At 37.1% G+C, this 26,066-nt stretch overlaps 1 protein-coding gene across 1 annotated transcript; it reads right to left on the bottom strand.

The window, feature by feature from the left end:
- Positions 1 to 230: 230 nt before the first annotated feature.
- Positions 231 to 23,892, bottom strand: niban2b (niban apoptosis regulator 2b). The gene is made up of 14 exons (XM_052555374.1): positions 23,503 to 23,892; positions 15,051 to 15,181; positions 14,764 to 14,892; positions 14,470 to 14,575; positions 13,790 to 13,957; positions 7,819 to 7,934; positions 6,445 to 6,549; positions 6,131 to 6,293; positions 4,320 to 4,507; positions 4,061 to 4,216; positions 3,226 to 3,339; positions 3,014 to 3,121; positions 2,814 to 2,925; positions 231 to 2,237 (listed from the first exon to the last, which is right to left on the bottom strand). Exons 1-14 carry the CDS (start codon positions 23,555 to 23,557, stop codon positions 1,306 to 1,308), a joined length of 2,583 nt encoding a protein of 860 aa, XP_052411334.1. The 5' UTR covers positions 23,558 to 23,892; the 3' UTR covers positions 231 to 1,305.
- Positions 23,893 to 26,066: the final 2,174 nt, after the last annotated feature.

The raw sequence follows: 26,066 nt of genomic DNA, 5'->3' as shown, positions 1-26,066 counted from the left end.
AATATTTTGATTTGTTTGCGCCCTCAGATTTCAGATTCTCAAATAGTTGCAAACCAAATACTGTCCTATCCTAACAAACCATACATCAATGGAAAGTTAATTTCTTATTTCAAAATCTGTGGTGACAGAACAAACCTTTGTACTGCCGCCTGCTGGTGTGACCGATACATTTTACTTGTATCAAATATCATCCAGAAAACATCAACTTAAAGACAAAAATATGCAGTCTCTCAGCAATAATCATTTATTGTTCTAAAAAATAATACAATAATAACACAAAAGGATTTGGGCAGGATACAATTTAAAAGGATAATCTATAGTACCAAGTGCTGTAACTAATAAATAAAAATATCCAATTACGTTAGTTAAAAGTTGAAGTCGTTGTCATTTCATATATAAAACTACTTTAAAAAGTCAGAAAAGAAGAAATTAGGAAGCTGTTGTGGTCATATACAGGAGTCAGATTCTATTGATAACATTTTACACATCAAAAACTTGCTTGAAATTTCAGTCTGTAACTATATCGTGCATGCAAACCAGAAGATACTGTCTGATATCATAATGCAATTACCATATGCAATAAAAAAAAAAAAATCCAAAAGATTGAACAATGAAAAAGGAGGGAAAATGCACCATATGAAAATGGCTCGCAGTCAGTTACACTTGTTTGACCTGGTTAATGAAAAATCTAATGCAGTCAATTCCGTCATCACAACAAATGATGGCAGTTTAAGAAAATAATGCTTACTCCACCAGCTGCAGCAATACAAGCAATACTCCAGTCTTAAACAAGCTTTCACTAGATGCAGCTTGTTTGGCATTCCAGGAAGTATTAGTGCACTAGCTAAATGTCTCCAACTCCTCAAACTTCCTCAAAAAGATGCCTTGATTCAGCATATCACTGTTGCATAAAATAAAGACATCATTCTTCTGCACCATGCACATATGAAATGACACTAAACTAGGAATGGAGATCTCTAATAAAGGTGAATATCGTGAACAGAAAGGTGAAGACATTTTGACCTAGAAAGTGTTCATATTTGAGCCCAGCTCTAACTAAGAGTGACTTTTTTTAAGTGCAAAACAATGTGACAGTGTGCATGCAAAAAGATATAGACAATAATGTCTATACAGTCAAGAGTAGTGAGACAAAAGTGTTTTATGGGCAAAAACGCCACAAAAAAAAAAAAAAAAAAAAAAGCCCCCGTCAATCAGTCAAAAGTCATTTTAGAGCAGTGGGTGATGCATTTACTCACTGTTTACAGGCATAAACACACAGTAAATGAAAATAGTTCATGGGATATTTTACTGGTGATCCATATGTGCACTTTCTCCCTTCCCAGTGTCCTCTCCTGTTTCAGAGTCATTGCATTCTTCCTTTCCCGCCTGGTGCTCCTCCTCTGCTGCTTCATTAGTGGACGACTGGAATCCGCTGTCATCCGGCTGTGATGAAGCGATGGGATTCTCCGTCTGGGAGTCTTGAGTGCTCGCCATAATGTGATTTTCCTGCTGGTCTGGTGGTGTCACTGCTTTCTCTTCCCTTACTGGCGAATCCGAAGGCTTTTCTGTGCTTGAAGTTGTATCTTTATTGGTCTCTGCTGGTTTTATTTGTGCCCCATCTTCACAATTTGAGGTGGGTTTTACCTCCTCGGCCGCAGTTTCTTCTTTTGAGGATGATGACTCTGCAATTTCCTGTGTCCTGACTTCATGTTCCTCTTCCTGTACAGCTTTCTCGATTTCCTGTATGGCAGAGTCTATGGCTGACTTGCTCGCTGTGTCCTGTAGTGACCTTTCTGTTGTGCTTTCTTCCTCTTTTAGTATACTTCTGTTTGTTGGTGGTTTGTCATCAACTGCATTTTTGTTCACATCCTCTTTGGTTCCATTGGACACTTGCTTCTCTGACTTTTGGGATAATGAGGTGTCTGAACGTACCTCCGTCCCCTCTTCTGGAATATCGTCTACAGCGGGCACTTCCAGGCATGATTCGTTGGGCAGCACAGAGGCATTGCCTTCTATCTGGATCATGGAGACCACCTGCTTCACTCTGCGCCGTCTTTGAACCTCCGGATCTCCTGTGTTATGCTCTCCATCCACCTCCTCTGGGCCTCCTCCATATTCCTCAGCCCAGTCGATGGGAGGATTCTCCCCCAGCAGGTGAAGGTTAGGGTCGCTGTCGGTCAAAACGATACTGTCTCGGTACAGGTTGTGTCTCCTCTGGACAGCTGCTTCCTTCACAGCTGGAACATGGAAGGAAAGTTGATAAGGTCACAGTGTTAGCATGAAGGTATTTTGTAAAAGCTTATGAGATCTTCCTGTGAATGAGTCAACCATGCAAGTTTGGTTTATTTATTTCTTGAGCTTGTAATGTTTATACATCACAAGGTGGTGACATGTCCTGGCTTTTCTAATCATTTAGTCCAAATTTATAAGGCATCTAAATGATCAAAATGTTGCTGTTGTACACACATCTACCACATGCCTTGTGTATTTTGATAATACAGATAACTCCGTATTTTGATAGCCTTTCAAGAATGTGAAGAATAACTTATTTTATAACTAATATTATCCAGATTAATGTTTTCTGGGCTGAAGCAACTTGAGTATACTTTTAAATTATTTAGGAAAAACAACTACAAGCTCCTATTCAGACCAATGGATGGAACCAAGTACACGGCAAAGAAAAAAATTAATAATTCGATAATCTATTTTACTTGGATGTAACATCACAGTACACAAGAAAACATTTAATCACTACTTCCAATAAATCACAACTTCACATGTTTTAATCTTCTTGGCTTGTAAAGAAGTCTTACCCATCATTATATCTTTCATGACGGTGTGCAGCACCACCTCCTCGAATATGTTCTCCACCAGAATGAAACGAGAGAAATCCTCAAAAATGAGCTCCTTGAAATGAGGGAGTTCCTGCAAAAACAATAGAATAACTCTAAATATTTTCAGAGCAGTTTTAGATCGGATAATGCATTATTGCTATACCAGAGCAAAGACTTACAGCAGAGCATGATGGTGAGAGCTGTTTCAGCATGTAAGGGATGAAAATCTGCAGAAGAGCCTCTCTGAAGAACTTCTTACGAACTGTGCTGCTGTCATAGTCAAATTTCTGGACATGACATTTTAAAAAACGGTACACATTTTATAAATATTAAACAAGAACCTACTGGTTCAAAAAGATAGGACATTCTGCCGATGGATGTTCTGTTTCACCTTGATGACACGATCCTGGCAGCGCTGGACGGTTTTACAGAGATCCTCCTTTTCCTGGCCCTCCAAACTCTGGTGCAGGAGCTGCTCAAATGTGTAGACCGCATCATCCATTTGCTGCACGAAAACAGATGGATATATCCTTAAGGCAAGAATACACTACAATTTACAGTCTGGAGTAGACAGTGCTAATTTCCAAAAGTCAGTTTGCTTTGTTAAAGCTTTTAGCCAAGTGTGACAGGATTCATGGAAAATAAACAGACAATATAGACTGTGTCCACACCTTTTAATCATTCTTGCCACATGGGGGCATATTTCACCACACAAAAGGGTGGGAACTAGTGGAGGCACATTATGTTGATAATTCACAATGCATGTTCAGTCATGTTTCTTCACTCCCTGTGCTTTGAAAATCTGTCTCTGTTGTAAAAATGTCTTTTATAAAGTGCTAAAGTATGATGATTAGCACTTTATATAAAAAGACACACCTTTCTTTCTTATGCTCACAATCAGCAGTCACATGCTAGTCTTAAAACTGCAGCTATGTAATTTAGTGACCAAAATGAGGTTTAACATACAGTTCCATACACACCACAACCACAAACCAAACCCCAAGTGGCACACAGGCAAACACAAACCACTTGTTTTGCCCACAAAAGTACAATACCCTGTTAACAGAGACATTTGTATACTTCTTCAAACCAGCTGCAGTTTAACGAAGCATCCTGATCACATTAACGCAATAAAAATAGCTCAGATGTGCGGTACATATCTGTACTTTGTACTGTTTTTGAGTACTAGTGGTTTTGCTGTTGTTCTCGGTTCAAAGATGACTGACCTCTCGCATTAGGATTTGGGCTCTTTGGACAAACACGGAGGGGCTGGAAACGTCAAAGCGCTGCTGAAGTCCCTCTAGACTCAGAGTCTCAACCTTCTCATAGCAGCTCTGCATCTTTACCGGATGGAAGGCTAGCATGGAGATCTTCTCCATGTGCTGGACAGCAAAGGCAAAAGGGTATTAAGTCTATCAAAAGTCATGGCTCAAGCAGCCTATTAGCAATGAAAGAGTAACAAGATGTCATGCGGGGGACTGTTACCTCTCCAAGTTTTTCCTTGTTGCCATCATTGAGGAGGTTCTTGCTCATGTCTACCAGTTCTCTGAAGAACAAGTCTTTCACCTCAAAGAAGCCTCTGCTGGTGGGCTCCATCAGCGCATCCAGGATTGAGCTGATGTACGGCTGGATACTCACCTTCAGAAGCTTCTCTGCCTTGGGCAGCACAAGTACTACAGACAAACAGAAAAATCCATTCAGTTGTATAATGACAAAATGCTAGGGATGCACTGATATTACAATTCTGGCAATAAGCCAATATTTATTTTCATGCATGGTATAGTATAATTACAACACTTAAAATTACCTTGTTAAAAAGAAACTAATAAAAATGCTATTTGATAGATTACATAATTAAGTGGGTTACAGTGATTTTAAGGATCACAACATTATAGTGTGATTGAAGTACAGCATAAAATCTAATAAATAGGAAATACATGTTATATTTACTAAAAACATCAGCTATCATTGCATGCACACAGCAAATTTAAGACATTGTGCTCTTAAAGGGTTAAATCTTTGCCATAATATGTTGGTGTTAAATGATAACCTAAATATTAAAATTAGGAGAAACAATTAATATTGACATTATTGACAATATTGAAAGGAAGGTTAAGCAGGAAAAGATGTGTCATGTGAACACCTCTGAAATCATGTTTTCTTCTCATTCATAGAAGGTAAGGTCACCATAAAATGAAAATTGGTGTTTATCTGCTTACCCCCAGGGCATCCAAGATGTAGGTGACTTTGTTTCTACAGTAGAACACAAACCACGATTTCTAGCTCTAACAGTTTCAGTCTGTCATTCTTATAATGTAAGTGGATGAAAATCACTTCTAAAACATTCAATTAAAAAAAAAACAAAAAAACATGCACAAACAAAACCAAATTAAACCCTGCGGCTCGTGATGATACATTGATGTGTAAAGACACAAATAGATTGGTCTGTGCAAGAAACTGAACAGTATTTATATTGTTTATTACCTCTGATTCCAAACTTATTGAACTCTCCTGAGCACGTCCTCCTGTGCGTGTTCTCAGCAGCAGGTGTGTGAGGTGTCATCTTCTTGCTTTATGGCAGTTTGAAGAGTGCATTACCGCCGTCTATCTTTCAAGTGGACCACTGACACTCTTAACTGAGATTGTAGATAGTGTCAACAGTCCACTTGTGAGACAGGTGGCGGTAATGCACTTATAAGTCTGCGATCTGCCATAAATCAAGACGACGACGCCTCATGCACCTGCTGCTGAGAACGCACACAGGAGAGTTCTAACAGTTTGGACATTGTGTGAATCAGAGGTAAAAACAATATAAATACTGTTCAGTTTCCTGCACAGACTGATTGTTTCATATCTTTACACATCAATGTATCATCACGAGCTGCAGGGTTTAATTTGATTTTGTATGTGTATGCTTTTTTTTTAATTGTATGTTTTAGCCGTGATTTCCATCCACTTACATTATAAGAATGACAGACTGCAACAGTTTGAGCTAAAAATCTACTTTGTGTTCTACTGAAGAAACAAAGTCACCTACATCTTGGATGCCCTTGGGGTAAAGCAGATAAACATCAAATTTTCATTTTTGGGTGAACTAATCGCTTTAAGGTAAACTGTCATCCGCCTTCTTTCACAATTCCTTGTAAATAATCTTCCTTAAAAGTGGATCACCAGAAACTTGATATGATCCAGTGTCAGGTTTCCTCAGATAACTGTTAGGCAGTTTAAATTCCAGATAAGCTACTTGACACCTGTGCCACTTTTAAATGAATGAACAAATTGACAGTTAAAGTTACCTTTTACTTTGCTGGTCACATGTTCTTTGGAAGTGATGATCTGGTCCATGTCTGTGCGGATGGTGGTTTCCAGTGGGGGGCGACCTGCTTCACAGCTCTGCACTACTGCTTCATACTGCGCCTGAGTCTGGCTCTGAACCAGCCCGTACACTGCATCTGATATCTGGCAAAAAAATGAAAGAAGCCACTGTAATACATCCAGTCTGTTTTAGAAACGCTTTTGGGCTACAGCCACACCTTTATAGTAAAGCTCTGACCCACATATTATACTGTTGTAAAAAAAAAAAAGGCAGATTCAAAAATCTGTGACGTACCAGCATCCAATTCCTCTGTCTCTCATGCATCTTGCCCTTTAGTTTGGGGGTAATGAGGTCTCTCATCTCAGGGAGGAGGGTGTCCATGACAAGATTGGCAAGGATCTGGGAAGACAATTATACAGCTGAATGTGTATGACGATAAAACACCACTTTAACATGTGCCTTTATTAAAATCAACATCAATTCTGAAAAATCTAAGTTTGATCATATAAGCCCGGAGGGTATGCATTTAAGATATAATCAGGAACCTTGCTTGCCTTGAGCACATTACAATTTTACTATTGTCAGACTGATTAGGACACAGATCACATATCACTAAACTAGTTAATGTGGCATCCTTCCAAAGCCTACCGGATTGTAAAAATGAAGAAAAATGAACCTGTGTAGGCTAACCTCTATTATTCAACTAGAAATATTGTGAACATGGTTTTAGTGTCACAAGTTACAGGCGCACACACTCCTACAACTTTCACATGATGTCTCTCTTTGTATTGGTTTCACTCTTCTAGAGAGAAAACAATGGCATTAAAGAAGTCCGCTAAGAAGGAAAATACTACTACTGTGATACTGGCAGGAAGATCACAGGTTAAACGCTGACATGCTAGATTTATTACTTTGTACTTCCGAGATACTTCTTTATTAAATTATCTGGTAAAGCTGGTTAATTACCTACAGTATAACATACTGCAATATAAAAGATTAAATTGCTACAGAGATCACAATGAAAAAAGATTTCCCTGTAAATCATGGCCTAATTACACTGATTCCACCATATCCTAGTTGTATGAATGGTAATCCAGCATAACATACGCATTTCATCTGCAATGACTGGATGGATGGATACCTATAAACCCCTACCCTACCAGAAATACCATCCTCTCTTTCTCTAACACCACAAAACAACTTTTCTACAGGGACACCATGATTTGAAACCGGTCACTTCCTGTGAATCTGTTTAACTCGGACCGTCATCTGTATTCTATTATAACCCAAACAATTCATGTGTGATTTCCTTTCACATTCCTACGCAGTGCCACTTAAAAAGATCATAGATCTGTCATATGTAAGGTCACTAGAGATGCAAACAGGTATTACAGTTTTTTTGAGCATTCTTTAACATGTGCCCTAAAACTCTTGGTAAATAAATAAATACATGAATTAATTAATAAATAAATGAATAAATAAAAAAAGTCTCAGTTTTAAATATTTATTTATATTTTAATAATTTATGATAATAATATACACTTTATTGCAATAAATAAATATCTACTAAAACATTACTTTTATTTTGAAAACCTCAAAAGTGCTTAAGAACCTAACAAAAATAACCCAACAAGAGCTTCCCAGGATGCATAAAAGTATGTGTTTTACCTGTGGAGGAGTCCCACACATCATGTCCCAGGTTCCATAGTGACCATGTGCCTGTCGATAGAGTCGCACTGCATCTGTGAACGCGGGGGTCTGAACTTTACATTCTTCAGGCAGTCCTGAGCATGAGAACAGGACTTTATTAATATCTTCATCATATTCAACATATGCAACCAAGTAACAAACATTTTCATTTTTAACAAATTATCAAGAATCAAACACCATAAGTTATTAATTTCTAATGACATCATAACATGGCACAGTTCCTCTTGATTTAGAGAAGTGAAAAGACCAAGTGACAAAAAAATGAAATAGGGGACATCTTTATATATACACACTCACAGGCACATCTCGCAATCAGATTTTTCCATCAAACCACAGACAGACTTCAATTTGCTTTGGTCACCGTGGTAAACAGGAAGCACTGCCTCATCGGCTACCATGTTATTTCCCTAAACAATGCCATAGTTACCACGGTATACCGATGAGTCTTAGAGCAATGATGTATTTGATGTGTGAATAGAACAATTTGAAGACAAGTCATCTCGAGTTCAGTGCTCTGACAATCTGCTTCATTTTATATTATATATATATATATGTGTGTGTGTGTGTGTGTGTGTGTGTGTGTGTGTGTGTGTGTGTGTGTGTGTGTGTGTGTGTGTCAGTTATGATGACACACTTATTGTAAAAGCCTCCTTTACATACAGTATATGTGCACGAGTGCTTGAACCCTTACAAAGAGAGGAAGTTTGAGCAGGCAGGGTGTGGGGGGCAGGAGGAGAACAGGCAGGAAGTCCGGCACTCCACATCAGCACAGCTTGACGCTTTTGTGGAGTGCATGCACACATGGGCAAGCATGATTATGAACACGTGCAAAGAGAGAACCAGAGAGTGTTACTTGAAAACAATAGTCATGGGTCGGTCACTCATGCATAGTCAAAGTAAAATAATAAAATAAATGCACATAGGTACTGTAAGTATATTCATGAACACAAAAGAAGCACTGGAGAGGTGTTAACAAAAGCAAGAGAACATATATTAGGCTTCACTTATTCTGGCACAGAAATAAAATAAAATAAAAATGAACATATTTATGAACATCTGGGGATAACCTGAGAAGTGTTATGCAAAAACTATAGAACAAGCGTAACGGGTCGCTTATTCTGGCGCGGTCACTGTAAAAACAGCTAAACTTAAGTCAGTACAAAAACACCAGATGATAAAAGTTTAATGAGAGAAAAATGAGGATCCTTGGTGAAGAAAAAAAACCCCTCTTTACACACCATGCTCCAATAACCCTATGACACCAACGAGCTGATAAATACCTTGCACAACATGAGACGTAGGTTGGATAACACTAGACTAAGTTCAAGCATTGAGGTTTCACATTTTAAACCCTTTCAGTCGTAAATGTAACGGTTCATAAAAACTCATTGTACAGGAATTCTAATTATTCTGAATACTATTCTAAATACGTTTCTGCATATTTGTGTAGCTTATGTCAGGTTGTCAATCTAAGACCTTTAAAATGACATTCAATAGGCTTTCAAAGAGCAGCTTTATGTCTGGACAACGGAGAGGTTTTAAACCACCTGGACTTAATTCATTAACATGCCTCTAAACCGGTTTAGTTGCCTAATAAAACCTTCTCCTAAGGCTGACATGCACCATATACATTATAAATCTCTGTAGGACTTTGTGTAGGCCATCTCAACACCATAAATAACAGAATTAAGTAAGGTTTGTGACATGCGAAGGAATTTTGACCTTAAAGGGTTACTTCTGGCCAAAAGCTATAATCCATAATAACATTTCCTCCAGTAAAAAAAATTCCCTCCCTTGTTGTGCTGTCATATCCAAATCTACCGACATGTTAATTGAGAACTGATTTTGCTTTTAAAAAAAAGTGCTTAATCTGTAATGATTTCAGATGAACCAATTTTTTCACAAGAGAAAGCAAATTTTCACTTTTTTTTTTCACTCCATAAGACATAAACTGATGGACTTAATCATGAGGATTTGTTGTGATTTTAATCAACTCTCATTCTGACGGCACCCATACACTGCACAATCCGAGAACTCGAAGACATGTAATGCTACATTTCTCTAGATCTATTCCAAAAAAAAAAACAAAAAAAAAAAACTCCTATACATCATGGATGACCCGATGGGGAGTAAATTTCAGCAAACTTTCATTTTCGGGTGAACTATTCCTTTTAAAGCCTGTCTTGCCTGCCAAAAATCACACGGGGAAAATCAGACAAACAAAACTATGAACAGCATGGTTAAATTGCCGTTGCATTCCAGACTTTACTGGGCCACCAGTATAAACAGATTGCTCATGACAGCATTAGCCCGCTGAACTCAGCAAGCCAGGATACTAGACACTAGATATACACTAGATATGCATTAAGTGGTTTAAATATTGTACATGTAAATGATGCACTCCCAAAAACATGCTGTGACTTGTCAGGATCCAGCCCTTATCTTCCTCTGTTCATGCACGCTGGGTTTTACTCCTCTGGGCATCAAGTCACAGAAATAGCACCATCCTTTTGAATCACTGCATGTTCCTAATGTCCTGGCACATTTTAGGGCACAGATGAGCGGTTATAGACAATATAATATATTAAGTTATACATAACATTAAGCTCTTATGGAGAAGTGCAATTTGAACCAACACAATTCTGACACAATGCTCACCCACAACCATATCGAAGACATATGCCTGGCTCATGTTTTCAGTTTAGATGCCTTAATTCTCAGCAGATGTTGTGTCAAATAAATTCACAGAGCTCAAGAAATAAAAATAAAAAAATGTCAAATAAAGAAAGAGATTAGTATACGTCTACTTAAATACATTTAAATATTATATTGATAGTCAGGTTAAAAATGTTAATTCACTTAGTGGATTTTTCAGATTGAACCAGTAACTAATGAGTTTTGAACCATTCAAAGGACTGGCTCAGAGTCATTTGTCCATGAATCAGACCACACTGGCTGAATTTTATGTTTCTGATTTACTAAAAAAGAACTGGCTTAAATTAACTAAATTTAATTTAGCTGTGAGTTGTGAATCAAACATCTCAATAAAAAGACATGACTTCTTGTCATCAGCTTTTCACATTACATTTTCAACTGCCATTTCACATACACAACTTGAATTAAATAAGATTATTTTTGGTGTGGTGAAAGATTTAACAGCAGCAATGCTCAAAGTGCTTGCAGGAAACACTGCCATTCACAAGCTCACAAAATTATGACTCAGTACCAGGACAGTACTTAACATAATTACAGTACTTACATAATGGACGTGTGATTTTGACAGGTAAAAGGGAAGGGCAATCACATTTGTGTTCAAATTATGAATAACAGCCCATTACGAATTACTTAAACCTACACTCCTTCTGCAGGGCTTGCCTTAAACCGCCATGGTGACCAGGTACATACATACTCACGGAAACAACATCTTTTTAACCAATGAATCAGACCAGAGTTACATAACATTACAAAGAGTGTTTGTTTAATAGAGATACTAAACTGAGCAAGATGTTTAGATACATTTCTGAAATTAAGCACTATGGTTTACTGCATGTTTCACCTATCCACTCCTATTACTGTCTGTAATAAACAGAGTAAAAAATTGATTCTTTGTAATGTCAAATTGGTCACGGTCACCTCTCTAGAAGTGCACAGTCTCCACTTACAGCTAACCTTCCTATTAAACAGTGAGAATAGAAAACGACAGGCTAAAATATTTTAAATATGTCAGGGAACATCTTAAACAGACTAATGAAAAGCAAAGAACTTAACCAGAACTGAACCATCCCTTATTTGGGAAAAAGGCTCTGCAGATGTGCTTGCATTCAGAACGTACACGCAGCAGGGATTTGGCTAACTCTAAAGCACACACACTTTCAGATGGCCGCCTTAATACCCCAGGGGACATTACTGCCCTCGCCGCAAGTGTGCATTCCCTCTTGGCAGCCTCCCATCCAAACTGAATTATGGGTTGACAGCCCCAGCTGTGACCACTCTGGAATCTGGACTACAGCGGAGAGAAAACAGCTCTAGCAGCCGTGGAAGCCATCATAAGATGCCTGTGAGACACAGAGAACCACCTCACACTCAATACCTTAAGTATAATTAGACTGAATTTCTATCATATCAATTAATGTCAAGACCATCAGTCTTCTCTCCCACACCCACTGAATAGGCTATACCATAGGAAGACCATAGTGGGACCCCACAACAACGCTTCCTTTGAAAACCAACGAACACTGCAAAAACCAGTGCAAAAACCAGACCATCATTTTTATAGAAAAATGCTACAGTAAAAAAATAAAAAAGCCAACTTTAAATATCATATTCAATGAAAAACTCAAAATGGTTTAGCAATCAGATTATATGTACTTTAACTGTAAAATAACCTTTTCTTGTTTTATGAAGTAAAAATTTCCTTTTAATTTACAGTGAAGAGTACACATTACCATTTTCAGTGAAAAACTACAAATGGTTTAACAATCACACTATATGTAATTTTACTGTAAACTATTGCTTAATTTATTGTTTGTGGAAGTCAAAACTATGAATTTACAGTGAAAACAGTTAAAATTACTTTACCATATTCTGTGAAAAAAAACTCCAAATGGTTTAACCATCACATTGTATTTACTTTTACTGTACATTACTGTTTATTTTATTGTTTGTGGAAGTAAAAACTATGTATTTTCATTTAATTTACAATGAAAACAGTGAAATTACATTCCCAAAAGTTCCTGTGTGACATTTTATTTTGTATACATAAATTAATTTCTTCTTATTTTTTTTATTAGTAATGTACATTCATGTACATCATGGTAAACTGGTCATGTTTTATGGACAGGCCATTTACGACAACTCTTCATCATATGGCTTTGTACTACTTGTATTATGATGGTTGTTATCAGTACATTTTATGGTAAAAAGAAGTTTTAGTAGTTCAAGTAGCTTGGTATAGCAACACTATATTATTTAAATACATGGCTCAAATTGTAAAATACACCGTACAGGCACTAATGCTAACCCACAATGGCGAAAACATTGGCATAGTATTTTCAAAATAAGCACAACTGCATTTTTTCTGACAATAAATTGTACAATTTTCAACAGTGTAAAGTAGCAGGTGACAAAACCATAATAAGTTGGGACAATCTTGACACTCTTCTAAAGACAAGTATACTCTTGTATGAGTGGCCAGACAAACAGCATATCAAAATCTAACAATGACATCACTGTGAAAGAGCAAAACTCTCACAGTAACAATGAACTTTCTGATAGCCCTAGGCATGGTGTAACTATTTTTACATGAGCAGATACTTAACTAAGATTTGTAAACTTACATTTCAGCATATTGTCAAGAAAAACAACCAAGATTTTTGCGCAACATACATATCCAGCCTGAGAATTGACTAGAATTATGCAACAAATAAAGGCCTGCTCAAATCATATTTTATTTAATGGCCATATACAAAACACAGAAAAGTGGCATTTATAGTGAAATGCTATAATTTCTGCTAATTATATAAAGTTACAGAAGCTCTACAGAATAAACAGTCACAGAGCTCACACACAGAGAGTGAATCTCCAGCTTTCCCCATGATCTCATCGGACTCTTTTTACAGCCTTGAGCGGCAAAATTCTTTCTATTATCAAACAGGCCAAATGAATACCATAATCCATGCCAAACGTTCTGCTCGAGTTTCCTTTTTGATAAAGTAATGTCTAAAAGAACTGATGTATGAAATAGCTCATCAGTTCATCTAGCAAGTCTGAAAGCGATTTATCCTCACAAAACAACAGAATAACAATCACTGTAATGAAAGCCGATTACCTGGAGTAATGAGTCATGCCTTAAATATGTGTCTGGGTGTTAAAGAGACAAGGGAACGTGGACACTAGCCAGGCTGTTTTTAAGAACAGGGTTAATACTCACCATTGTTGGTGTGTCTGACGCAGTCTTGAAAGACAGCGCTCCACTTTTGCTGCTCCTTCTCCGTGACCACGCAGAAATAGTAGTGACGAGCGTAAGGATGCCAGAGAATGAGGGGAAACTGCGTCGCACATTTCAGGAATGGAGAACTGCCAACTTTAGCTTTTACACCTGCAAAACGCATGTTACATGATTCAATATTCTTTTAAAAGCGCCCTTATGAGAAGATCTCCATAGTCATCATGACTACATCTGCACAACACACAAAGATCACAGCCCATAACTTTACATTCCATTTATCTAGACTGGCTTAACTCTACTCTATATTTATTTGAAAGAAAGGCTGCAAGTTCAACACATTTTTTTTTTTTTTAATTATAGCAAGGCACTTAGAGTGGGAGTACACGGGTAATAAATATTTGGTTTTAAATGCCATAACCACATGACTTAAACATTATACATGTTCACATGAGTCTAGTGCGATGGAGCCGTTTACTGACCTTCAATGTAAAGTTATCTAATCTCTCAACTTCTCTGTCATGATAACACAATGCTAGTAAAACTGGTAAGCCTTTAACTTTTGCTTTGTTTTATAGAGTTTAGTTTTCATTTGGGAAAATTCCTTAAGAACTGAGGTTTTCCCATCTTTCGTTTTCATTGACCTCTCACTCCTTCAGACTGACCTGGTAGGCTGGTGTTAAGGAGCTCGAGATATTCTTCCATGGAGGTCAGGACCCTGTAGCCAGCACAGTTAATGGTGCCTTTAGGATGCAGCCCTCTGTCATGAGCCTAAATTAAAAGAAACCGATAAAGAAAGAGGTTTTATTTCAAATGAATAAATAAATAAATAATATATTTTGAAAAGCAATTAAATACATTTATTAATTTAAGCTTCTAGAATCATCAAACGGGCCTTTAGGATGGATGTTGATCAGCCAATTCCAATTTTGTGCATTTTGATTTATTACACACATTACCTGTTTGTTTTCATAATAGTTGATGTTGTAGGAGTCAGGAATAAAGAGAAAACGATTCCTCCATTTTTTGTTATCTTCTAGATACTGGAACAAAGCACCTGAGAAGATGGATTTATTTTTCAGAGGCACCTAAGAAACACAAGAATGGAGATGTGGAAAGAGAGATGGTGAGGATTTTCAGTAAGGACCCAGCACTAATTATACATTATGTAAAGGGATGTTAAGACTGGGAGAACTTAATTTGTGTTTACTTTTGCTCACCCAGACATACACCAAAAGGGCTTTACCTTCCTGTGCAGGAGCTGATTCTGGGGTCCTCCTCCACTCTCGAGGTCAAAGCGCATCTTGTTAAAGAGAGCGACTGCATACTGTTGCTCATATAGCCGACCAAACTCTCCCATCAGCTCCCCTGTCCGTGCTAAGAAAGAAAATCGGTGAATATACATAGAACTCAAACCACCAGCATGATTATTACAAACAATATTATAAGTTAGAAATTAAAAAGTTATAAATGTCTAAGGTAAAAAGTAGGGCTGTGTATTGCCAAGAATCTGGTGATACAATACGCATCACAATACAATGGTTGTGATTGTGATATGATATGTTGCAATACTGTAAGCAAGGCGATATATTGGGATATTTCTTATTTTAGGAATAGGATATATTTTTAGGAAAGCTGCCATTCAGAACAGACCACCATATGCAAACCTTAGCAATGAATAAATAAAAAATATTTAACCAAAACACAATGGGATCTGCATATGCAATAATCAGTTCCTCTAACACTCAACATTACTGAACCACCTTTTGTGAGGTATGTAAAGGAGGTAAATATAAAGTGCTTGCAGGATCCTTTAGTTAAATGTATAATATATATAAAATGAATTTCTATAAAAAGACCATATATATCTTTAGACCCCATTTTAAAAGGTTCACTTTTCAAGTTTACAATTGTAATATACAATGTCATAACATTTTGATCTGAACAAAATAATTACATCTGCTTAATATCAATAAATTACCAATCAATTACCAATAAAGCACTTACAGGATTCCTAAAGAAAACAAAACAAATGTAAAATAATAAAATAAATATAGATACTGAACCTTTCCACCTGGTTTTCACAGGTTTTTCAGTTTGTATTTGTGTCCCTAATGGAATCGCCTAAACCGCAACGAGAGCACCGCACCAACTGCACAAAACGCCCCCAAAATGAGAGAAAGCTGCATCTGCGCAGCGACCCTACCGCCCGCGCGGTAGTTTTCATATTCCAAACAATAATCTTGATTGGTCCATAAGTTTGCAAAAATACACCATACCAAAAAAGTTAAAATCTTTTTAAAATACACCTAGAGTTAAAGGAAGAACTAGTACTGTATAAAATATGCACATACCAAATCTGATCAAAACCCTTGTGAAATATATATTAGCATGACAATCGCTTAACCAGCCTTGTTTTTATAAAACTTTGATATTGCCGTCCAAGTCATGTCATGCTTGCCTGGTAGGTTTCCATAGTAAGTGTAGTACTATGGCCAAATAACTAAACACAAATAAACAGTGAATAATAAAATGTAAGATTCTGTATAAAAATAATTATAATAGACACACAAAAAAAAATTATGCAAACACAGCAATAAAAAATAAATAAAATATATTATGGTGAAAGGCAGTTTCATTAAAATTTTACAAGTATTGTAGGCCACTGCAGGCCTACAACAGATAGTTATGGTGTGATGAATCAATGGGCATTAAACATTAACAACAATTCACACTAAGCTCCATGTATCTGATCAACAGAGGAGATTACAATGTTTGAGCTTCACTACTTTGCCCTTCACAACGCTGCAGTTGGCACAAGAACAAAGACAGCTCCATTATTGACCGCTTTCTGGAGGGATGTTTTCCAAATTACTATGTAGGGCTTGTTGTAAAACCTGAGGCATTCAGTCTCTTGGAAAGAGTCCGGTAAAGAAAAAACAACAACATTCCTGTCCATTTACTAACAATGTGCTTACACCATTAAATTCGAGAGGGGAATGGAATATAAATCACTTTGCAATGGTCAAAGAAAGACAATAAATGTAAAACTTATCTAATTGCATTTGAATGTCCATTGTGGTTAGACTTAAGAAAGGTCCGTTTAATCACCTGCACATAAAAATAACTCAGAGTTCCTAAAATAAACATCCCCTACTGTTATTCGCGTTGTATATTTCAAGGTTAAATGTATTTGCTATGACTGATAAAAATTACGTTTCATACAGGGTGAGGCTCAAACAAATCAGATCCATACAGTTAAATGCTCAAATTCAAACATCAAAGCAAATTATAAACAGGCCTGACGTGTAGCATTTACATAACTCAGTCCGCCAAGTCAAATGCACAAAGGAACACCCTAAAATGTGTACGGTCTGCACTGCAGAAATTAAAGTCTGTGGAGCTCTGCTTATGATTTCTCCTCACCAACTCTCAATCTATCATATTTGCCCCATAAAGCCAGAATATGTAATGAAATGAACTGCTAAAGCCATTAGGATGTTGTGCAGCCAGTACTTAGCAGAGGGGAATGTGAAAAAGGAGACAAGGAGGCTCAGAATAAGGTCAACCTGACCATCTGCATTGTTTTAACAAGTACCATATTAGAGGTGATGGAAAATACGTGATGACCTTACTTGCCAACAAAGCTATGAAATATGAATTGAACCTACAGTACTACAGTGTTGTTAAAGTTAAATAAAACTAACGCTTGTGTTAATTTAAATAAAACTGAAATAAATAAAATACAAATTACAATTTTGTATGTCGGCACTAATAACCTTATGGGCAGCGTGCCGACATATAGCACCATTGCGCTTGGGGCGTCCCCAGTTCAAGTCCTGGCTCATGGACCTTTCCCAATACCATACCCCCTCTCTCTCTCCCCACTTTTTGCTTTAATATACTGTCCTATCCTAATTAGGCATGGGCCGATTACCGGTTTCAAGGTATACAGCCATTTGAAAATGTCATGGTTTCAAAACCACTAATATTTTCCATTATACTGTTCCTGCGGTATGCGCTGCTTTCCATGTCTCCTCAATGACTGAAACAGTAGGAATCCCTCAGGCTGAGTGCAGTGTAGAGGGTAACACACTGACCCCTCCTTCTGGAAACGCTGTATCTGGTGTTCCAGAAGCGCCTCCTGCTGTCAGAGAGTGAATATGTATCTCACTCAGAGCTTCTGCTGTTTGTTTCGTTCAGGCATGTAGTATAATTTCCCAAAGAAAATTCAGTTTTTGCTTCTAATTGGGTTGTTATTCAATCAAATTATGTGTATGATTATTATTATATAACTAAATGATATGAAATTATATACATGATTTGTATATGAAATATATAACAAATTAAATAACTAATTACAGATTTAGGTTAAATTAATTTTTTTTATTTTTTAAACAAAGTCTTTTTATTTTTAGGAAACAAATCAAAGAAAAAATAAACTAATTCTACAGTTTCTAATATTCTGTACATTGCTCAAAAACTAAATATATTGTGTCCGGTTGGTTTTTTTTTTTACCAAGTCATTTAAAAATAACATTTCAGAGCTATAACAACAATACAGTGATACCGTGAAAACCCTGATATTTCTGCTTGAGGTTATCATACTGTCAAAATCTCATACTGGCCCATTCCTAATCCTAATAAAAGGCAAAAATAAAGGCCAAAAATACATCTCAAATAAATAAATACAAATTTGAATTTTGCACTGGAAACAACTGAAATTAAATGAGAAAGTATTCAGATGACGAAAACACATAATGATTGCTACCGGGATGTGAAGAGACTTTCAACTAGCATAACAAAAAATGTTTATTGAAGATAAATCACCACCAAAATTTCAGTATTGTGGGTAATGTAGTTAATACAAGTACAGACAGTGATGGTGGGAACAGAGCTGACTGTAAGGGCTGGGCAGATGTTGCTGCACCAATGTTTGCACACTGATCAGGCATCAATCTTTTACAAACAACCTTAGGCAGATTCCCAATGATCTCCTGCCATGCCAAATCATTCCTGACACAAAATTTCACAATCACCATCTCATTACAAATCCAACGAACTTAGCTTGCTTTTTCTCAGTAACTGATTTCGACACTAAAACAAACATCTCAGTAATGTGCATGAAGCAGTAATGTGCATGAAGCTGAAGGTGGGAATTAAATCTTTCCAAGCTCTGCTTTGTTAATGTGGAGGTTGGAAAACAGACACTTAAAGAGCAGTTCCACTAGTGAGGACAATTACAATACCATCGTGCCGACCACACAGGGGGCAGCTGGCCTTCGGGGGGGGGGGGGGGGGGGGAAGAGGAAAAGGAAGTTTCTTTGGAATGTGTCCATGTCAGAGCTGACAAAGTGAAAGCCCTTGAGTGGGAAATCTGGGAGCTCAGATCCTGGTACTGACAACAAGAATATGCTATGAATGTTCTGGGAAGGAGAAAGGTAACATGACCAAAGAATCTCTCCATGCCTGGAAATTTAAAGTTTTTCATGACCATAGGAGACTTGCAGCATATATGATGCATGAAAATACTTCAAACATTACTGTACATTTCAGAATGCATTTGAAATAAAAAGGGTGCTAACAGAAGACATTTCTTTGAGAGGTTGAAAGAAAACAATGGTTATGAACTAGGCCCCGGGTCGGGAAGAAACCACAAGATAGAGGGCATGTGCATGTTCATGTGAATCTCTAAGGCTGAGTGCGTTTGTGTATGTGTGTGTGTGCTGTTTGTTTATGAGTCACTCACTGAATGAGTCTCATGTGATACTTGGTGCCACACCTTGTTCCTTTTTTATTTCATTACAAGTTCAAGAACAAATCAAGTTAGCATAACCATATAACAGCCACTTCAAAGAGAAACTCCGTAGCCTCACACTGAATATACTGCTTGCACTTCATTAGCCAATGAAACAATAAACTTTAAATCACAGAGCAACTCAATTACATTTAAACAGTGCAATCAGAAGTCTTTGTAAGGACTAAGACTGCATCTTTCCTTTGTTATATTCATAAACATAGTAAGCGTGTCTGCTGGAGTCATTCAGGCTCGTCTAGTTGAGCTTACTGCAGGAAATCCCAAAACACTGGGATCATGGTCCTCTTTGATTCCTTCAAGAAAGAGCATGATCATGGATCATCCCGAGTAATACCTGAATTCTTGATTTTGATTGGTTAACACACTTCCCAATGGTAATTTTCTATAACTGCACAGCAATAATGCTGACAGCATTGTAGTTACACATCACAATGTTCTTCTTTTAACACTTCTAAAGTAGTAGTGTGGTTTGTGCATATTTTTAAATTGACCAACAGTTCCATTGGCCCTGCCACAAATTTGATACATGTGTATTTTATTCTGTCAGGAAATATTATTTAACAGTTTATTTTATCATTTAAAATAACCTTTTTCGATTAATGTATTTTAAAAGTTTCAGCAGCCTTACTTAATGCATATGTTAATGCATCGTTGTTGGATAAAATTTTTACTTTATTTCCAAAAATACTGACCCGAAAACTTAGCATTAAACTCAGCATTAAATTTGCTGTGGTATATGTGGAATAGCTGATCGCAGACTGCTGAATTATTGAAATTTAAATTTTGAACATTTACAACTGCTCATTTAGTTTATAAAACATTCCATTAATATTTCTAACAAATGGGTTTTTTTGAATATAACCGCACAAACAGTTTAGATAAATTATATTGCCTATTTTATAGTACTGGTTGAAAACAGCTTTTGAATTCCTGGAATTTATGTCAGGGATTAGAGTTCATATAAAACGGGAATTTGGAAATAGTTAGGTGCTTTGTTTAAGGACAAAGCAGCAATGCCACACATATCCTTTTTCAAAAAATAAAAAATTCAAGCAAAATATTTTTTGCACATGATGAAAAGTTATTCTTGGTATACATTATGGCCAAACTGCAGTGTTTTTTTTTTTTTTTGATGATCTGTTGCTACAGTAAGTGAAGCATGCCGGGATGAGATTTATAAACATGCTGTGCTCATCATTTGTTTTAATTGTCATGAGAGCCTCATTGGTGCTGAGTCCAACATTGAGCAAGCCTGATGTTCATCATGGAAAATTCCTATTTAAACCTACACTGGCTGCTCTTGGAGTCACACAAACCCTTCTGAAAAACCCTAATTCTGAAAAATAAGCATATGCCTTTCAACATAAGAAGCAAAATCTGTGTTTGTTTTCCCACAGTGACACTGCCATTCCAGCCCGATGATTTTTCAGACTAACTCCCCACTCACTTCCATTTTTGCTTAAATTCTAGTCAGTTTGGTGTATGACTAAGAATTGTTCACTAGAAAAGAGGATGTGTTAATGTAAGCAATATGAGATGGGCTACACACACACACAAGGAAGTTGAATGGATTGTGCACTGTGACCTCACTATAAAGTTCTATAACAAATATATTGTTCTTAGACAATTTCCGCTCTGTGTTCTACAACTTCCTAAGAAACACCCTTCCATGAACACTCAATTAAAGCATTTCCTGCAAAAGCCCCCTCGTCCCCCCAGCTACTCAAAACATTTGTGTCATTTACTTCCCAAACTGACTCAAACGTCACAATCTCTTCAAAATGGAAGAGCTGACCCAACAGCATGCTTCAACAAACATAAAAATACCATATATTTTAAAAGCTAGAATGTAAAATAAACATTTGCAGCTACTAAATGGGTCAAGCATTGTAAACCCAAAAGATATGAGACAGGAAGTGCTGAGGTCATTTTATTCCACATTCACTATTTTGAGAAGATGACTTCATTCTAGACTACCGGAAGTTCTTGGACACTTTTCAGACTGGGGGACTCCCTCTTTACTGACAAGAGAAAGGTGAGATCATGCAGTCAACAACAAACAACAGCCCACTGTAGATGTTTTCTATTGTCTGACAAACTGAATCTGCATATAGGCAGATTCTACTACAGTTCCACACATTTTTATAGAACTTTTTAATATTTAAGTCAGTCACGCCTATGATTTAGCTTATGACAGTAAGCATACACGGCCTGCTGAAAAAAGGTTATCTAAATGTTGAGTATGACAGATCATCCAGGCAGCCTCCTCAATGCTGTTTGGCTCTGCATGCATTCCTGAGATTCCATATCTGGTATGTGCTTTCTCTTAAAATGTGCAAAAGGAGAGAAAACGGAAAGTTAACAGTTCTCTCTCTTGCATTTCTCAAATCAAATTCAGTCTTAATTTTCTCTTACAATGTTTTTAGATTATATGCAGCAAAAACTGATGAAAGATAAATTTACATCCTTTGAGTTTAGTTCGATTTCTTTTTTTTATACAAAATGTATCCAGTAGTTAAAAGTAACCAAGTAGTTAAAAGGGTAAGAAATTAACCAGGGCTCATGCAAAATTGCACAAGCATCAAAAAAAATTATAATAAAAAACGAATAATAGTTTTATCGTAGACCAGGATTCTATAATAGGATTGTATCATTTGGGTTTTAGTGTCTCAACAGACACCTGTAGCTGCCAAATATCAGTATTTACTGTATTATAAAATAAGGTTGCAAAATGTTTTGATTGAAAACAACCACAAAACAACTGAAATCAGCCTTCAAATACTGAACATTAAAAAAAAAATCCCCAACAGCTGATGGAACTGATTACATCTCAACCTATTCTGACCTTAATGCATTAAATACAAATACATTGTATTTTATGCTGATAGGACTTCATAGGAAATACCCATAACTATTCAAACTGACCATTTAAGTCAGTTAAATCAGTTGTTTTTCTACATAAATGTAGTACTATATGTTGTGATTTAACTTTTGTATATTCCTAAAACCACAAAAAAAGTTAACTTCTGGCACTTGTAGATAATCTAATGCTAGTATCCACTGTGAATGTCAGCATTTACTCAAACACGTTCCACCCAAACCACAAAGTTCTGAACAGTTGTAGGCCGCCTGGTCACCCACACGAATTTATTTACAATTTTATTTTCTTTGTGATTTATTTAAGATATCAACAATAGTGTTTGTTTATTTCTTTCTTAACGCCAATCCAGCATCTATGACTATATTCATGGAGAGAACCAGTTAATCCATACACAAGTTGTCTTTCTAAATTGTCCCTGGACTTGTGTGTAAAGTTCAATTAACCAACCCTGCATGTCTTCGGGCTGTGGGAGGAAAACGGAGCACCCGGCGTAAACCCACGCAGACACAGGGAGAACAAACTCCACACAGAAAGGCCTCCGGACTTCGGTCCTTGCCGGGGCTCGAACAGGGAACCTTCTTTATCAACAATAGCTAGTGCAACTCACATTTATCTTGTACACCCTAATGGAGAAGTATTATGACTTTAATCCTCTCCCTCTCTTTTAAATTCTTACTAATTATACAGTATTCATTTGTTATTTTTTGCATTGTGTTATTTAAAACGTGTAAAAAAAATAATAATAACAGGAAATACTTTGCCACGTCGCAACAAACTTTCTCTTTAGTTCGGGAAAGACGGCACAATGTTCTTATCACACGTTTACTTTTTGGGGTGGAATGTAAACCCTTTCACCTAAAACCCCAGCCCTGGCCTTAACTGAAATTGCATTGCAGCCCTTTCGCAACACCTTATTTTCCATACCAAGACTAGTTATCTATCACATCTTGCAACTAGTTAAGCATCGCGTTTAGCAGACAGTTCCATCAGAGCGCTTACCTGTTATAACCTCCCGTTTGGCCTCGTCCAGATGAGTTGAGATCAAATCCCCCATCGCTCCGCTGAAAGTTGGCAAATACTTGCTGGATCGGTCAACTTCGTCTCTGAGGAGCAGCTCTGTAGTAGCAGCAGGGCGCTGGTTTCTTATGATAATATATGAACTGAAGTTGATTTTAGCGGCTCCTCCCTCTTTTTACTCAGTTTGTTTGAAGGCAGGAAGAATGGCTGGAGTTCGAGTTGACAGGAACCGCGCTGGATTACAGAATGTTTAGTTTTCCATAACTCTTGGTGTACTGCTTTTTAGTCCAGTGAAGCACAGACCCTGAGCTCGGTTTCTGTGTCAAAACACACGTTTCGTTTGTCGCGGGGTTGCAGGATCTGAATTCACCTCCAATTAGAGGCGGGGCTGTGCCTTCATTCTAAGCACGCGTGCGTCCCGATGTGCATATCAGGCATCCTGAATTCTATGTGATTTTAGTAGTTAGTAGTCCAGTATTATTATAGTGCAGATAGGATGGATATGCACATCCATAAAAAACAGTGTATGTCTATTCAAGGATTCAAAGCGTTTATTGTCATATACCCAGTGAGAAAAACAAGTTTCCCTGAGAAATTAAATTCTTACTTTGCTTACACAGTGAATGCCAAGACAGTGCAAAAACTATATACAATGTAAGAAAAAATTATAATAAAACTATGCTGCAGTAGTAAGAATGTAGACTATGAAAATATAAATATACGTACATATGCGAGGATAGAGTAGGAATATGGAATGTGAAAAATAGAAATATAGACTACTTATATATGTATGATATCTATATATGCGAATGTACAGTATTAACTTATGTGCAAAAAAAAACAATAGTGCAGTAATGTGGAAATTAAGTGCAACTAAATGATAACAATAGCAACAATAACAGTAACAGTTGTGCAAATTGAGATGGGTCTACATGAGTAATATTAACAAATATACAATGGTAGTAATGTTCAATGAGATGAAACAATTTGAACCGATTGTTCTCTGAGATAGATACAGTGAGTCCACTAGCTAGCTACCTGTTTAAGAGTCTAATAGCTGAGGGGAAGAAGGAGTTTCTTAATCTGGAAGTCCAGCAATTTACACTCCTATACAGTACCTCCGTCCCAATGGTAGGAGTTTGAACAGTCTGTGTTGGAGGTGGGTGGGGTCTTTAATGATGCATGCAGCTCTGTGGACTCTGCAATGGTAAATGGCCTCCAGAGAGGGCCGTGTAGTCCTGATGATCTTCTCAGCAGTCTTCACCACTCTCTGCAGATGTTTGCGGTCCCTCATTGTAGTGCTGCCATACCACGCAGTGGTGCTGCTGGTCAAGACGCTCTCAACTACACAGCTGTAGAAGTTGTTGAGGATCTAGGTGACATGCCAAACATCCTCAGCCTCCTCAGGAAGTACAGCTCAGGTGGTGTTGAGTGTCCAGGTGAGGTCCTCACTGATTTGGACCCCCAGGTATTTAAAGCTGCTCACCCTCTCCTCTTCAAGCTCTTGCATAAACAGTGGCTGGTGAGTTCACGTCTTCTCCATCAAGTCTACTATCATCTCTTTTGTCTGGTCAGTGTTGAGGGTAAGATTGCTGTCCTCAAACCATGTCACAAGACTGGCCACCTCCCTCCAGTAGGCCGCTTCATGTGTGTCATCAGCAAACTTGTCCTTGTGGGAGGCTACACAGTCATGAACAGTGTGATATGATTCTAAGAGTGAATCAAGGGGTTTGAACAAATCTTTGAACGAATCATTCCCATCAACTCTATGTACTATAAGTTGTTCACTTTTGGAAGGGCATTTCTAGACATTAGGGACTGACCATAGCAGGTGACGGCACATCAACAAATTTAGGCCAATTAACGAGGCATCTCGTTATGAATGTGGGCAAATTACTAACTAGTATTATACACAAAAAGTGGGTATAGGTCTAATGACGTAACTGAAACTCCCAATTAAGTCTATTGTCTTCATTGTCTTTTCTTCTATAACTCAAAAGTCAAGCATACCATCTTCCGAAAGATTCAAAAGAATCGACTCACTTGGACGAATCTAATTTCTCGCCACAATATGCAGAGCATGATTTTAAGACATAAAAGAAAATGTATGCAATGATCCAAAAATACTTTTAAAAAAGTATACAATTTAATGTAACTTATTCTGACTAAATAACTGTTATTTTGAATAAACTATGTATTTATTTTCATTATCTGCGATACTTTGCTGTAGGAAAGATAAATGCAAAACACACCTGATTTATGTTTTTTCTTATGTATGAAATAAGTATCTTAAATATATAAAATATCATTTTATAGAGAGATTTAAAGACATTTTAAATTAAAATAAATGAGTGAAGCATTTGACTTAAGCGTCCACTTGCATTGGTCAGAATAAAAAGACGATGTCGCCCTCTAGCGCTCGCTAGTGCTATTTTCTGGTATTCTTACAGAAGTACAACTACAGTAAACGCATTGTAACGCAATTATTGCGATAACGTTTATTTTTCTTGATGTGAATTTAAAATCCCTTTTCCATATAGCGATTC

The sequence above is a fragment of the Carassius gibelio genome, chromosome B5 (genome assembly GCF_023724105.1).
Source record: "Carassius gibelio isolate Cgi1373 ecotype wild population from Czech Republic chromosome B5, carGib1.2-hapl.c, whole genome shotgun sequence".
Lineage (NCBI taxonomy): Eukaryota > Metazoa > Chordata > Actinopteri > Cypriniformes > Cyprinidae > Carassius > Carassius gibelio.
The sequence above is the reverse complement of the archived record's forward strand: the minus strand, read 5'-3'. Positions and strand labels throughout refer to the sequence as shown.

What these genes read in the sequence shown, in the direction of transcription:
- niban2b (XM_052555374.1), bottom strand. Translation starts at nt 23,557, where the DNA reads ATGGGGGATTTGATCTCAACTCATCTGGACGAGGCCAAACGGGAGGTT. An exon ending in ATCAGCTCCTGCACAGGAAG is followed by an intron (nt 14,893 to 15,050) that starts GTAAAGCCCTTT and finishes TGTGTTTCTTAG; the next exon opens with GTGCCTCTGAAAAATAAATC. An exon ending in TGTGTGGGACTCCTCCACAG is followed by an intron (nt 6,550 to 7,818) that starts GTAAAACACATA and finishes TTGTCTTCCCAG; the next exon opens with ATCCTTGCCAATCTTGTCAT.